At 33.7% G+C, this 13717-nt stretch overlaps 1 protein-coding gene across 2 annotated transcripts; it reads right to left on the reverse strand.

Annotated features, from left to right (window-relative positions):
• Nucleotides 1-528: 528 nt before the first annotated feature.
• LOC111371686 (folate-biopterin transporter 1, chloroplastic) lies at nucleotides 529-6561 on the reverse strand. 2 transcript variants are annotated; one of them, XM_022993812.1, is made up of 9 exons: nucleotides 6259-6559; nucleotides 4737-4966; nucleotides 4041-4105; nucleotides 3792-3954; nucleotides 1911-2059; nucleotides 1581-1832; nucleotides 1314-1482; nucleotides 1139-1231; nucleotides 529-1052 (listed from the first exon to the last, which is right to left on the reverse strand). In XM_022993812.1, exons 1-9 carry the CDS (start codon nucleotides 6485-6487, stop codon nucleotides 756-758), a joined length of 1647 nt encoding a protein of 548 aa, XP_022849580.1. In that variant the 5' UTR covers nucleotides 6488-6559; the 3' UTR covers nucleotides 529-755. The 2 variants fall into 2 exon arrangements, with proteins under 2 accessions (XP_022849580.1, XP_022849581.1); XM_022993813.1 differs by lacking the exons at nucleotides 3792-3954; nucleotides 4041-4105 and having other exon boundaries at nucleotides 6259-6561.
• Between the last annotated feature and the right edge of the window lie 7156 nt (nucleotides 6562-13717).

Below are 13717 nucleotides of genomic sequence, written 5' to 3' on the forward strand. Positions count from 1 at the left end.
ACGTCAAGATTTCAGAAATTGGCCGGAGGAGCAGCTGGTGACTCAGAAAAGATGAGCACCGAGTTCTAAATTTCAGAAACTTGGACCGAGGTCGAAGTTTCAAAAACGTGGTCGGAGGAGCAGCTGCTCGGTAGGTTTTCGGCCAGTAAATCTATTATTCGATGTCGCTGCTGGGGAGACTTCTATGAGCTGGGCAGTGAGGAAATTTTTTCCCTTTGTTAGTGTAATTTGGGGAAAGTGGGTGCCGAGGTTTTGTTTTATTAATTTTGCATTCACTTGGGAAAAGGCAAAATTTCCCTCCATTTTCTGGCTTTATTAATTTTGTAATGAATTAAATATTCTTGTCCAGGTCAGAAAATTTTGAATCCCTGTTACCAGTCGGTCAACAGCCCTGTCCACCTAGCTTTATTGCCAACAGTGTAGAATTATGATTCTAACGTGTTGTACAGATTCTTATCACTACTTTTATGAAACGAAGCGCTTAGGCGCATTTATGCGTACTGGTAGGAATATTAAAACAAATAAAAGTATACATATCCAAAGAGAGTTTCACGTAAATTTCAAACAATATATTTGCTCAAATATAATCTCTACAAGCCTTACAGTAAACGACCAAAAAATCATCCTTCAAGTTTGAACCAAACAAACAACTTCATCATTCTAATTATCACCTGGATATTATTTACAAGCATTCCATACTTGTTAATCCTCCAAGCTACATGAAAACGCACCTGTGGTAAGAGCTCCAAATGAATTCAATTAGACTTCATTTCAACATCATCACTTCCTTTAGTCTCGTCACAATTATCTCGAGGAAGGAGGCCAAGTAGCGGCAAAGGTAACAATGAGCTCAGATTGCAAAGAACAATCAGGAAAACCAAGTTGTTAAAATTATCCTTTGTAACACCAAAAACCTGGGTTAGCCCGGCTCCAATCAGGCCACCAAGGACACTCCCGCCATTCGATATGGACATAAGGGTTGCAAAGAGAGTTGCTTCCATCCCTTGTGGACATATTTTTGCCGCTAACACGAGAACAGGCAAAAAGGAAGCCTGAAAATGTACTTGTTACTTATCTTGGAACAGAAGTCAGGACAAGCATAAGCTATATATTAGATATCAGAACCGAGGAAGTATACCTGACTGAGAACCGTTATTATCAGCGAGTCACCAATTGCAAACCACTCATCACTTATACCCAACTGCCGGTTTAATCCAGTAACAAGCAAAACCTAGGCATTCTCAAAAGAAAAAGAAGGTCCATTTCAGATATGTAACAAAGAAATGATTACAGAAACAGGAGAAGACACATACTTGAGTCATCCCGAGAGCTGAACCAATACAAGTAGTCACAAGAAATATTCTCTGCAAGGGAACCTTTTTCAAAAATCCATTATAAAGTCCGACGCCAAGAAGTGATGCAACTGAAGTGACGAGTTTAACACGTCCCAGAAACTCTGGAGTAAAACCAAGCTTATTTGTACTGCAAGCAGAATGTTCTTCGTTATCCAATATTCATAAATAACACAATAACGCAACTACTATTATGAACAAAATATTCGATCGTCTCGAATCACATACGTGAAATAAAACATGGCGGAATCAGACTGTGGTGTTGCCTGCCACAGAAAAATGAAAACGGTGGGAAGAAACACATTGGGTTGCTTAACTGCATCCCACAATTGTGTAATGCTATGTTTTGCGCTTTCAACAAAGTCAGAACTGCTCATTAAATTCTGTCCCCTTCCGGGGCCACACACAGGCTGCTCTTTCACAAGTACAGCAACTGCAGATGTCATCAATGGAAGCAATGCAGTCAATCCAAAGACAAATCTGTATGCGTTCAGAAGTTCATCAGTAATTTGTCTTGAGTAACAAACACATTAAAAATGAAAGATTGTCATGGCATACCTCACACCATAAGCACCCACAAAGGAGCCACTAAAGTAGGAACTCACAATGCCCCCAAAAGCTGATGAACCCCAACATAAAGACTGGAGAGAGCCTGACATGCTTTGTGACTCACCCCGAGCCCTTTCTACAACCATGGAGTCTACAACCTACAGCATACTTCTATCTCAAAATTGACTTTGAAACACGATTCTTCTTGTGCACATAGATTTGGTGATATCAATTAATGCATATTGTTCATTTATTGAAAGAAAGATCAATCATGATAAGCTGCACTGATGGCTTGAGTGCAAATGACACAGTAACATAAGACCCAAATTGAGAATATAAAGAGCTTCTACTAGATACATGTACCTAAAAGTGTATCAGAGTTTAAACCTTATCTTCTTTTAAAATACTAAGTCCAAAAACAAAATAGTTATCCATATGAAAATGGACCATTTCATATTACTTTTTCCGAAATTAGCATGCTAAATAGCAGTTATTAATTATGATGGTGAAGGTTTCAAAAATGATATTTCCCCATTTTGTAACTGACATGAAAGGCCCTCTCATGTTTATAAATAGTAAAGATAAACCACGTGTGTCCAAACATGAAGCAGGCAGCCCAAGGAAATAACTTCACAAATGCGATAAATTAATTTCGTAAGCAAATAATATTGGAGAGGGATTTTCTGATCCAACCAAAAGTGATAACATGGGACCCTGGTAGCCATCTGCTTGGATCGTGGTAAGCCAGCAACATATGCTATGGCATAACATTACAATACAACTAACTATGGACTTGTGACTTTCTAACAACAATAGAACATGAAAATTCATTGAAGACTTTAAACACTTTGGACCTCTAATGGATTTGATGTTCTATAGCAGTAGAGATGCATGAATTCTGCACAAGCCTCTATGTCTTTAGATTCCAAAACTAATTTAAAGGCCGCGAACATAAGATTAGAATGTGTTAGGACATGATGAGGTATAAGAAATACTCTGGGCATACACACAGACATCATCCTAAGGGGGATCCAGAGAAGGAAAACCTGGAAAAGTGAACGATAAACTTTATATCTACATATACTATGAGAGAACATTACAATATAACTAACAATGCACTTGTGATTTTCTAACAACAATAAAATATATACATTTATTAAGGCCCCGTTTGATAGCCATTTTTTTCAAAATAAATTTTTCTCTCTCTTCTTTTCAACCACACATTATTTATTAAAATAACATTACACGTAAATCAGAAACTTTTCCTTATTTTTCAACCACACATTTCACATCAATTTACTATTCTAAAATGCATTTTTACATAAAAAATACCTATCAAACACTCCCTAAAGACTTTTTAACAGTTTGGACCTCTAACTTATTCAATATATCTATAGCAGTAGAAATGTATGAATTCTGCACAAGCCTCTGTCTTTAGATTCCAAAAATAGTTTAAAGGCTGTGAACATAAGATTGGAATGTGTTTAGGACATGACGAGGTAAAAAAAGAGATACTCTGGCACGCACACATCCATAATCCTAAGGGGGATCCGAAGGAGCAAAGCCTGGAAAAGTGTATGTCAACCAAGTGGCTATAAACCTTCCTCGAAGTTCATGCATGTCCTATTAGTCCATCTTTAACATCATATGCCCAATGTAATGATGTTTAGTATTCAATTCATGTCCAAAGAATCTCATTTTTTTTATTATATGACAGACATGTTTCTTCTCTATCGAGTAAACCTACCACTACAATATCTCCAACTTAAACTACTTGACTTAGAGAGAAGTGATGATATGACTCAACATTGCTAACTATGATTGGACAAATCATATGAACAAGGGTGAGCCTCTGCTCCTTTCTCGTTATTTAAAGGAACAGTAACTTACGACGTCAGAAAAGGCTACAGAAAGAGAACCGAGAAGTGTGCAGAAGCCAACACCATATTTGCTGTCAACAAAGCTAGCCATTAAAGTCCACGAGAGAGCTCCCAGAAGTCCTGATAGAACCAAGTATGACCGTCTTCGGTAGCCAAAAAGCGGGAAGGAATCACTAAAATATGAAAAATATCGTTAAAGAATTAACTGGAAAAAAAGGGGGATGGGAAAGACAATTATGCAACGCAAGCTGATCCCCACCTGATGAACCCATACAGTGGCTTAACAAGCCATGGTAATGATGAGACGCCAGATATGATAGCTGTCTAGTCAACCATGTCAAACATATCAGCACTTGATGTATTAATTAGAAAATTACTTTGAGTCTTGATCAAAGGAGAATGTCTCAACCAAAAAACCTATCTTCATCGGGATGAAAGAATTTTATCACACCATTACGAATAATTTCCTCTAGTTATATATCTTTGAATTATAATTCTTTCATGAAGTAGTGTATGGATGACGCATAATCAACTACCCAACATAGCAGTACAACATATCAACAGTTGATATGGTAAAATTTTGTGAATCATATGGCGAGAATTTGAATCACACATCCTGGGCCAATCCTGAACTACACTAATTTTAGCTCTTGTAGGGAATTGAACCACCCTGTTGATTCCACAGCCTTAGTCTTAATGTCATGTGATAGTGAAGTAAAAAGGAATGAGAATGAAATCAAACAACAAAAGAAACATGCATATGCACAGGAATATTTACTAGATCACACGAGTACTAAGAAACACACTTGATCAAAATATAGGATTCAACTTTATCTAGTTTTAAAGATTTTGTTACCACACTTACATGTAATTTTTGTGTGGAAGTGAATGTGCACATGTTGGAGAAAAAGCAGTCTAATCATGGTATGATTTTGAATTTAACAAAAATGATTACCTCTGCAGGGTCTAGATGCAGGTCATCTTTCAAGTAAAAATTGACTGCAAGCCTTGAGAGGCCCAAAACCCCTTGGACAAAATAAACCATAGCAACTGCAAAGCTATCTGGGGTCAACTCCACCCCAAAGCAACTGATGGAGCTAATAGAATATCTATTCTTGCGTGCAGTAGTTTTACTGGATGAGTCAGTCTCTTCATCTACATTGCTTGTCAGCACTTCACCTTTCCCTTCAGCATGATCAACAACAGGAATGTGAGAAAGAGAGATCACTCCTAGATATGGGACTCAGGAAGGGTACTAGTGTTCTGCTAATCCTTCGCACATTAAATTCCATGTTTAAAAATATATGAACAGCCAATAATGCAGCTTTTTTAGCACCACTTCAAAGAAAGCTTTTACAGAGATTTTCTTAAAATTTCTTCAAGGCAAACTTACAAAAATAAATTCAATAATATTATTAACAACTTGAAGATAATGAAGTCTAGGAGACAGCTATTCCGTGAAAAAAGCATCAATTCCATCATGCTTATCTCGTACAATTTTCATTTGCTGATTCAATTGAGTGTTATTACCATGAGACTGCATCCAAATTAAAATACCCAGAAATTGAAAATCCTTTATATACTACTAGAACCTTTTGGAATAAAATTACTAAATATGATTTCAATCTTATACAATTCTGTTTAAAAAAATCATCTTCACTCACCTCCTTGGAAACTATAATGCATATTTAGACATTTTTTTATTAAAAGCTTGCAAGTCCTTAAAAATAAATTGCATTAAAAAGAAAGTGCATCGGTGCACCTTCCAGTTTAACTGTTAGAAATCCTAATGGGATCTTTATCCAACAATGTCTACTTCATCATAATGAAGTTACCATCCTCAGCCTTACTTCTCTTACCTTCTCACTATCGAAATCCATGTCAATTTCAGTTCATTGTTTAATTATTTTCTGATAATCTAATTTGCCATGTAACCAGTTATGCCTTACCACCATATCAGTCAGATTCAAGTGCATCATGCTAAAAAGGTCAAACGTTTTCCTAAGGTCAGGCGCACACATCAAAATCCCATCTAGAGACACATAATAACATAAAAGAACATTGATTTTGCTACTTGTATATAAAATATACATAATGGATTACATAATATGATGTGGGGGGAAAAGATTGGATTAAAAAGTTGATTGTGTTTTAAACCGGCAAATGGTAGTGTCAAGTGGCATTATGTAATCCATAATCTAAATCTTTATGTTAGCAAGATCCAAATAACAAAAAGTATATTTTCTACATTACTTATCAACAATTGTAATGACCCTACTTATATCCCGCATCGCAAAGCTAAGGCTCAGTTAGTAGGTTTATGAAGGGTTGGGCAACCTCCCGTGTTTAGCTCTAACGGTTGTCACACCAATTACCATCAAAATTCGATCTTCAATCACACCAATTTACCAAACAATCACCTCCAAATTTTACATATATTTCGCATCAAAGTCAATATACTAATATTCACGACTTACGAAATCTAGAATCCAATAATGGTTCAGAACTGTAGTCACGTCGAAGAGAGGTAGAAGGAATGGAGACCGCGACAGACATGCCGGAATCCTTAGGCGGTTTCTTTCTCGTTCTACGACGGGAGGAGGCAACGGCGGCAGGTTGTTTCCGGCGGATTTGACCGAGGAAAGGGGAGACGGAGAAAAGTGAGAAACTAGGAATTGGTAATGAGATTAAAATTTGTTTTGCCATTAATATAAGAAATGTGTTTTATGTAGTTTGTACTTTGTACCGAAGAGTGTTTAATTGTCTGAAATAGCAAAATTATTGTGGATCAAATAACCACAGAAGTTTTTTATTTATTTTGGTTTTTCAAAATTTTGATTTGATGATGGATAATATCCATTAAAATTGAAATTAATGCCTATCACAGGAAAAGAGACAGGCTTTCTTTTTCTAATTTGATGAAAGTGGAATATAAATGAAGGGGGAAAAAACTTTTATTTTAAAAACAACACTTATTTTAACAATTAGAAGAATCAATTTGGCATTTCAATTATTTTTTTCATTGGAAGGTGTAATACCCCAAGTCTTACACTACTCACCTGGCCAATATAATTCATACATTATATGTTATAATATGCTATTTAAACGTATTTACATTTTTAGAGCCTGTTTGGGAGTGATTTTGAAAATTGATTTTTTGACCGTTAGGAGAAAAATGGGGTCCACTTACGAGAAAAAAAATCAAATATGACGGCTGGAATAGTGAAATAACGGTCAAAAAATTAATTTTTTGATAAAAAAAATCACTCCCAAACATGCCCTTAAATTGTTACTCTCATCACGGCTTCCTTAATCATTAATATTCTAATATTCTTTACGGTATTAGTTGTTGATATTCCCAATCTAAATGTTGAATTTTACATTGAGCTAGGGTGGTAAGTTTGGTGGATCAATATATATTCGNGAGTGATGTGATTCGGGGTGCGCCACAAATTACCAAATGTTTGAGGATTGTTGGCAAGAAGTTAAGAACCAAATTGAGTTTAAATAAAGTCGTTAAAATCAGCCGAATGCGTGTTATCGCCAAGGAATCAAAGGGGATGGATCGCAAGCCAAGGGTCAGCTACATGTTGGGTTTGGGAGGCAAGGCTATCAACCGGCCAGAATTTTCAAGATTCTTGCACACAAGTTTTTCTTAATTAAAACTCTTAATTTGGTAATTTTATATTATTAGGATTCCTTCAGTCATATTTTACCATGTTTAGTGTTAGTTTTCCAATTTAATTAGGTTTCTATATTTTCCATAAAAATAGGATTCTTATTTTCATTGTAAGATTACCAAGATTTTTATCATGAATTGAATGAGGATTTTCCTCTCAGAGCTTTTGCTTCAAAATTCCGAACTTATCAAGATTTAATATCTTGTGGCGTTTAAACAAATCATCGGGTTAGATTCTTTGGGTTATGTAATCAAAAGGTCCTTCACATCGTCGTTATCATTGGGTTGTTTGATTCATTGATTCTTTGGGTCAAATCCACAAATTCGGAGTCTCGTGATTATGTGATTAAGAGGTCGTTCGTTTCATATACGTTCGGTTGCTTGGTTCACTTTTGCTGGTTGACTCCTAAACATTGATCATTATTTGGGCATTCTTGGGATCCGGTGTCAATTCCTGTGGGTTCAATAACAACCTTGTTAATCGGGTTCGCATCAGAGAGTGTCTAATATAAAATAGCATTTGTTTCTAGTGTGGTAAGCCATGCCTAATGGCTTAAAATTGCACGGATTTTGTTAATAAGAAAAAAGATGAGCAGGGTAAGAATAACAGAGGGATAGCTCGAGTCTTTGCCATGACTAAGGAAGAAATAAAGAAGAACTCCGATATTATAACAATTATTCCTCTGATAGCTGATTATTTTGCTTACACATTATCTAACTCTGGGGGATTGTATTCTTTCGTAGATAAATTTAGTATTGCATGTGATGATAAGTCTAGTAATATACTACATGTTAGCATTCCTTTAGATAGGGTGCTCAACATAGATAAGATAGCTAAGTCAATTAAAATGGAACTTGAAAGAAGAGAATTTAAGGGGCAAATCTATTCATAATAGACATAAAAGACTTTGATATAATTTTAGGTATGGATTGGTTGGATTGCAATAATGCTACCATTCGATATCGAGAAAAGGAAGTGTCTTTTAAATCTCCAGGGAAAGAAGAATTTTTCTTCTTTGGATGAAACACTAAACCTAACACAAGTAATCTTAGCGTTAAAGGCTAAAAAGATGTTGGAGAAACGAATGTGTTACGAGTTTATAGTTAATGCTTTGATCCCCTTGTATCAGGTGTCAGTGGAAAGGAACCCTCTCTTTTTCAGACCAGGGCAAAAGATCATGGGAACATAGTATTAAGAATATAAGAGTACCGGTAGTACAAGAGTTTGAAAATGTATTTTTAAGAAAATCTTTCAGGTGTCGGCCCAACAAGATATTTCTTAGCATTTAAAGCACCGTTTCGAATGATACCAAAAGAGTTAGAAAAATTAAAAAGTCCAGATTTAGAAATTATTAGATAATAGGTTTATTCGACACAGTATCTCTTTGTTGGGAGCATCGGTATTGTTTGTTAAGAAAAATGATAGTACTATGAAATTGTGCAAATACTATCATGAATTGAATATACTCATTATTAAGAACAAGTATCCTTTATCGAGAATAGAAGATTTGTTTAACCAATTGAAAGGAGAAAATGTGTTCTTTAAGATTAATTTATGATCGAAATATCATCAATTAAAGATTAAGGCGAGTGATATACCGAAGTTAGAGGATATGAATTGGTATGGTCACTATGAATAGGGTGTTTCATCAATTTTTGGATTGATTTGTTATAGTCTTTATTGATGATATTATGATATATTCGCAAGACAAAGATCAACATAAGAAATATCTTAGACCCGTGTTAGAGATTCTAAGAAAGAAATATGTCAAGTGCAAGATGTGTGAATTTTGGCTCAAAGTGGAATAGACAAGCTAATGTGGGCAACATTTGAATTTTTCTAGATTTTGTAGAAGCCCCCTCCCCCCCCCCCCCCCCCGGGGGGCCCAAAAAAAAAAATGAAATTGGGCTCACAATCCTTTTTTTTTTTTTAATATGTGTGTGTGTTAAGTACAAAGTATGAAATGTAAAATGAGATGATGAAATATTTATGGCTCTCCATAGCATCTCGCATTCATCAATCGATCTTATCCTACGACCCAAGTATGTTCAACTAAACAAAGTTAAAAATAAAAAATCTTATTATGAAAAGATTATGATTTAATTATTATGTTTTCCATGTTATGGCACATTTTACATTTTTCTTCAAGTATATGTTATATGCAAAGATAAATGTAATTTGAAAAAGAAAACGTGTTGTTAAAAAAAAGAATGTATTGGGTTAGAAACTAAAGTTGTGAATGATAGATAGCTGGGGCAAGAAAAAATACTAGGAGAAAGAATTAGGTTAGTCAACAAGAGAAAGATATTCGAGCTTACCTTGATTTTGAGGTAAACGAATTTTTAGACATTGACAATCACATACGAAGTGAGTACCGACATTGGCTAAGAGCAAAAAATGCGGGATACAGTATTAGTGATCAACAAGAAATAGGTCATCTACTAGAAACCGTTGCACCTCGTGAAAAACATATCGGGAAGTTTATACAAGAAAATATGCTATACCAAATTTTGGAAAGTGAACCTAGGGAACTTGACTTTGAAAATTTTTCCACTGCCTATATCCATAACTGGGATACTATGATTGGTGATGTTATCTCTCACTCAGGATTCGAATGGACAGTGACTTCAGATGATGAAGTTGCACAACCAATTGTAACACATGCTAACGAAGGGAAAGAGGAAGATCTATAAGAGAACCCAAAAAAAGACCAAGAGTGAAATGAGTAGAGACTATGGAGTTGCTCATTTATATGAAAAATAGTAGTTGTTCAAAAGAAGAGATTGAATCATCCATGGAAGAATTTTATGCTTTTCCAAAGGATTCAAGATTTTATTAGTGGACATATTTCAAAGATGTTAACAAAAAAACTAATTGAAGAGAAAACTGTTCAAAATACAAATACTCCGAAAAGGATGTGAAAAACACTTTCTGGCGATACCTTTCAAACCCCTTATCCTTCTATGCAAAAAATTATTGTTTCCCAAGGAAACATGGAAATTCTTACTTCTTCTCTCAAGAAAATATCTTCCGAACAACCAGACGAATCTGAAGTTGTTGTAAACGATATTAAAAATATTCAAGATCGGAATAATTATACCAATATTGTTCTACAATCTATGTGCTCTCAGCTTAGCAGAATTGAATTTAATTCTGATTCTAAGGCGTCCTCTTCAAAAAACTTTAAAAAAATGTCAATTCTTCATTCAAACCACACAATATGTTCCTCAATCAGAAATTCTTAATACTGGGATTAATGTTCTTGATGAACTTGCGACTCAGTTATGCAAACTATCTTCAGGTTCAAACAATATTAACACTATTGATGAACTTGAATCTCAATTGCATGATAATGAAGTTCCACAAATCAATAAAATAAGGGTCGAAAGAATCATTGTTCTAAAGTGCCTCTTTATTATGTATGATAGAGAAATGGTTGCTGAATGGAATATTGATGGAGTAACAAAATATCAAATTCTTCAAACTCTTGAACTTATGGCTATGTGCTATAATTCATATGCTGCAAAAAAGGTTGCTCTAGTATCTGCAACTAATAATCTAAAAATTGGTGGTTTAACTACACGATAAAAGAAGAAAGAGATGAAGTAGCCGTATGGATAGACAATCCGAATTCTCATGAATCTCAATTGTCCTAAACATCAAGATTTTTGTTAATATAAAGACATGTTATTAAGATTTTTGTTGGTATAAATTCATGTTATTAACACGTGTTTTACTATGCAAAGATTGTGATCAATCTTACTAGAAAGGAAGATTTTTTTCTGAACTTCCTAAACTTTTTACTAAAAGGGTTAAAAATGCTATCAAAAATGAAAATGATAATACTATCCCTTATCAAGATCTTACTTATGGAGAACTAGTCAATTTTGTTAATCAAGAAGGATTAGCTCTTTGCAATAATCTCAAACTTAAAACCAAATTGAAATCAAAAAGATTAGAGAGTTGTATAGAACTAGGATCATTCTGTGAATAGTATGGTTTTGATAAAATAGTTTCTCCCTCTTCAAAATTGAAAAAGAAAAGTTTTCTTTCTTATATGAGAAGAAAGTCATTTCCAAAAAGAGAAAATTTTCAAAAATCTTATCCAAAAAACTCTTCTCAAAAGAGATTTTCAAAGAAAAAATTTCAAAAACTTCCAATGTTACTTGTTGGAAATGCAAACAGTCTAGATATTATTTTAATAAATATCCTATGAAGGGAAAGATTAATAATCTTCAAATTGATGAAGATATTAAACTTGGACTTCTTAATCTTATTAGTTCCAATTGAGATAATAAATCTGATTATGAAATTGAACAAGTTTATCAACCTCAAGAAGATTCTGATGTTGAAAATAGTTCAAATTTGTCTTCAACTTCTAGTCAAGATTAAGAACTTCGTAGATGTAAAACCATAAATATTCTCACTAAAGAATAAGAACTTATTCAAGATATAGTTTGAAGATTGAAAATCCTTGACTAATAAAAAAGTTTGCTTCTCTTTTACCCTCAAAATCATCTGTTGAACCAGTTAATATGCAAAGCATAATTAATCGATTTAAAATTGAATCCTCGAAAAAATCATCTAGTTTTGATTTAAAATAAAAAATTAATGAAATGAAATTTCAAATTTCAATTCTTGAACGTCAAATGAAAGAAGTACGAATGGAAGTTGTACTACTTAAAACTAAAGATTTGGAACGTGAATATGTTCATTATTCTTCTTATTCCCTTCGGAATCTTCCTCTTCTTCCTCAAAAGAAGCTAATACTTCTCATGCTTATCATTCAAATCCTCAAACTAATGAAGAAAAGGTTAATGTCATTTACCGAATTCAACTTTAAAATGTACTGCAATATAAATATTGTAATCAATAAAGAATTCAAGTTCACTTTCAGAGTCCTTATTGATTCAAGAGTAGATCAAAATTGTATCTGGGAAGGATTAATCCCTACAAAATACTTTGAAAAACTTTGAACGTATTTATGGTGTTAGTGATAAAAAACTCAATATTAAACACAAACTTTCAAAAGCTCCTATTTGTAATTAAATATTTGTTTCAAAAATATATTTTATCTAGTAAAAGATTTAGACCAGGAAATAATTCTTTGTACTCCTTTTATTATTCAATTTTATCATTTTCAAGTAGATTCAAAATATCAACTACAAATATTTTTGGACAAGGAGTATTTTTCAAACTTACAAATCCTCCTTCCTATAAAGATGTTAATTCTTCAAAAGAAACTTTCACTTCAAAAATTATTAATAATATTAATTTCAAAAAGAATCATATAAGATTTCTCAAGGAAGAAGTTAAATTTCAAATAATTGAAGAACAATTATAAAATTCTTCAATATAAAAAATTTCAAAATTCCAAAAATGAAATAGAAGAAGAAATATTTTCTACTATTCTCAATGCTTTCTACAATAGGAGAAAATATATTATCTCCCTTCCATACAATTTTGATTTTCATGAATTAAATATTCCTACAAAATCTCATCATATTCAATGATTTGCTTGACAAAGGTCTTATTCGATCGAGTAAATCACCATGGAGTTGCTATGCATTCTTTGTCAATAATTTTGGTGAAATTGGATGAGGTGCTCTGCAACTCGTTATCAATTACAAACCTCTCAATAGAGCCATTCAATGTATAAGATATCCATTACCTCAAAAGAAAGATCTTATGAACAGATTATTCAAAGCTATGATATTCTCCGAATGTGATATGAAGTCAAGATTTTGACAAATTCAAATCAAAGAAGAAGATAAGTGTAAAACTGCCTTCAACGTTCCTTTGGTCAATATGAATGGAATGTTATGTATTTCGGTCTTAAAAATAGTCCCTCAAAATTTTCAAAAATCATAAATGATATTTTTAATCCCTTTCAAAATTTGATTATTGTTTATATTGACGATGTTCTTATTTATCTAGAAAGTATAGAACAACATTTCAAATATGTATATATATTGATTCATATAGTCAAATGTTGACTTCATAAAGTGATCCTTCCACGTGGCCAACAGAGAGCTACTCCACGTGTCCATCCCTGCACATGACACAAATGGTCTGATGCATATGACTCTTCCCAAATAAGGTGGTAGCGACCACATACACTTCGACAAAATCAATCAACAATGGATGTTTATTTCGGTGGCTACAATCTGCCATATTTTATCAATGAGGGAGAAGAGTATGCTCTTCTAGTAGAGTAATCTTACCTTGTTTGGGCTAGGCTTCTTGGTATTTATAG

This window comes from Olea europaea, chromosome 22 (assembly GCF_002742605.1).
Source record: "Olea europaea var. sylvestris chromosome 22, O_europaea_v1, whole genome shotgun sequence".
Lineage (NCBI taxonomy): Eukaryota > Viridiplantae > Streptophyta > Magnoliopsida > Lamiales > Oleaceae > Olea > Olea europaea.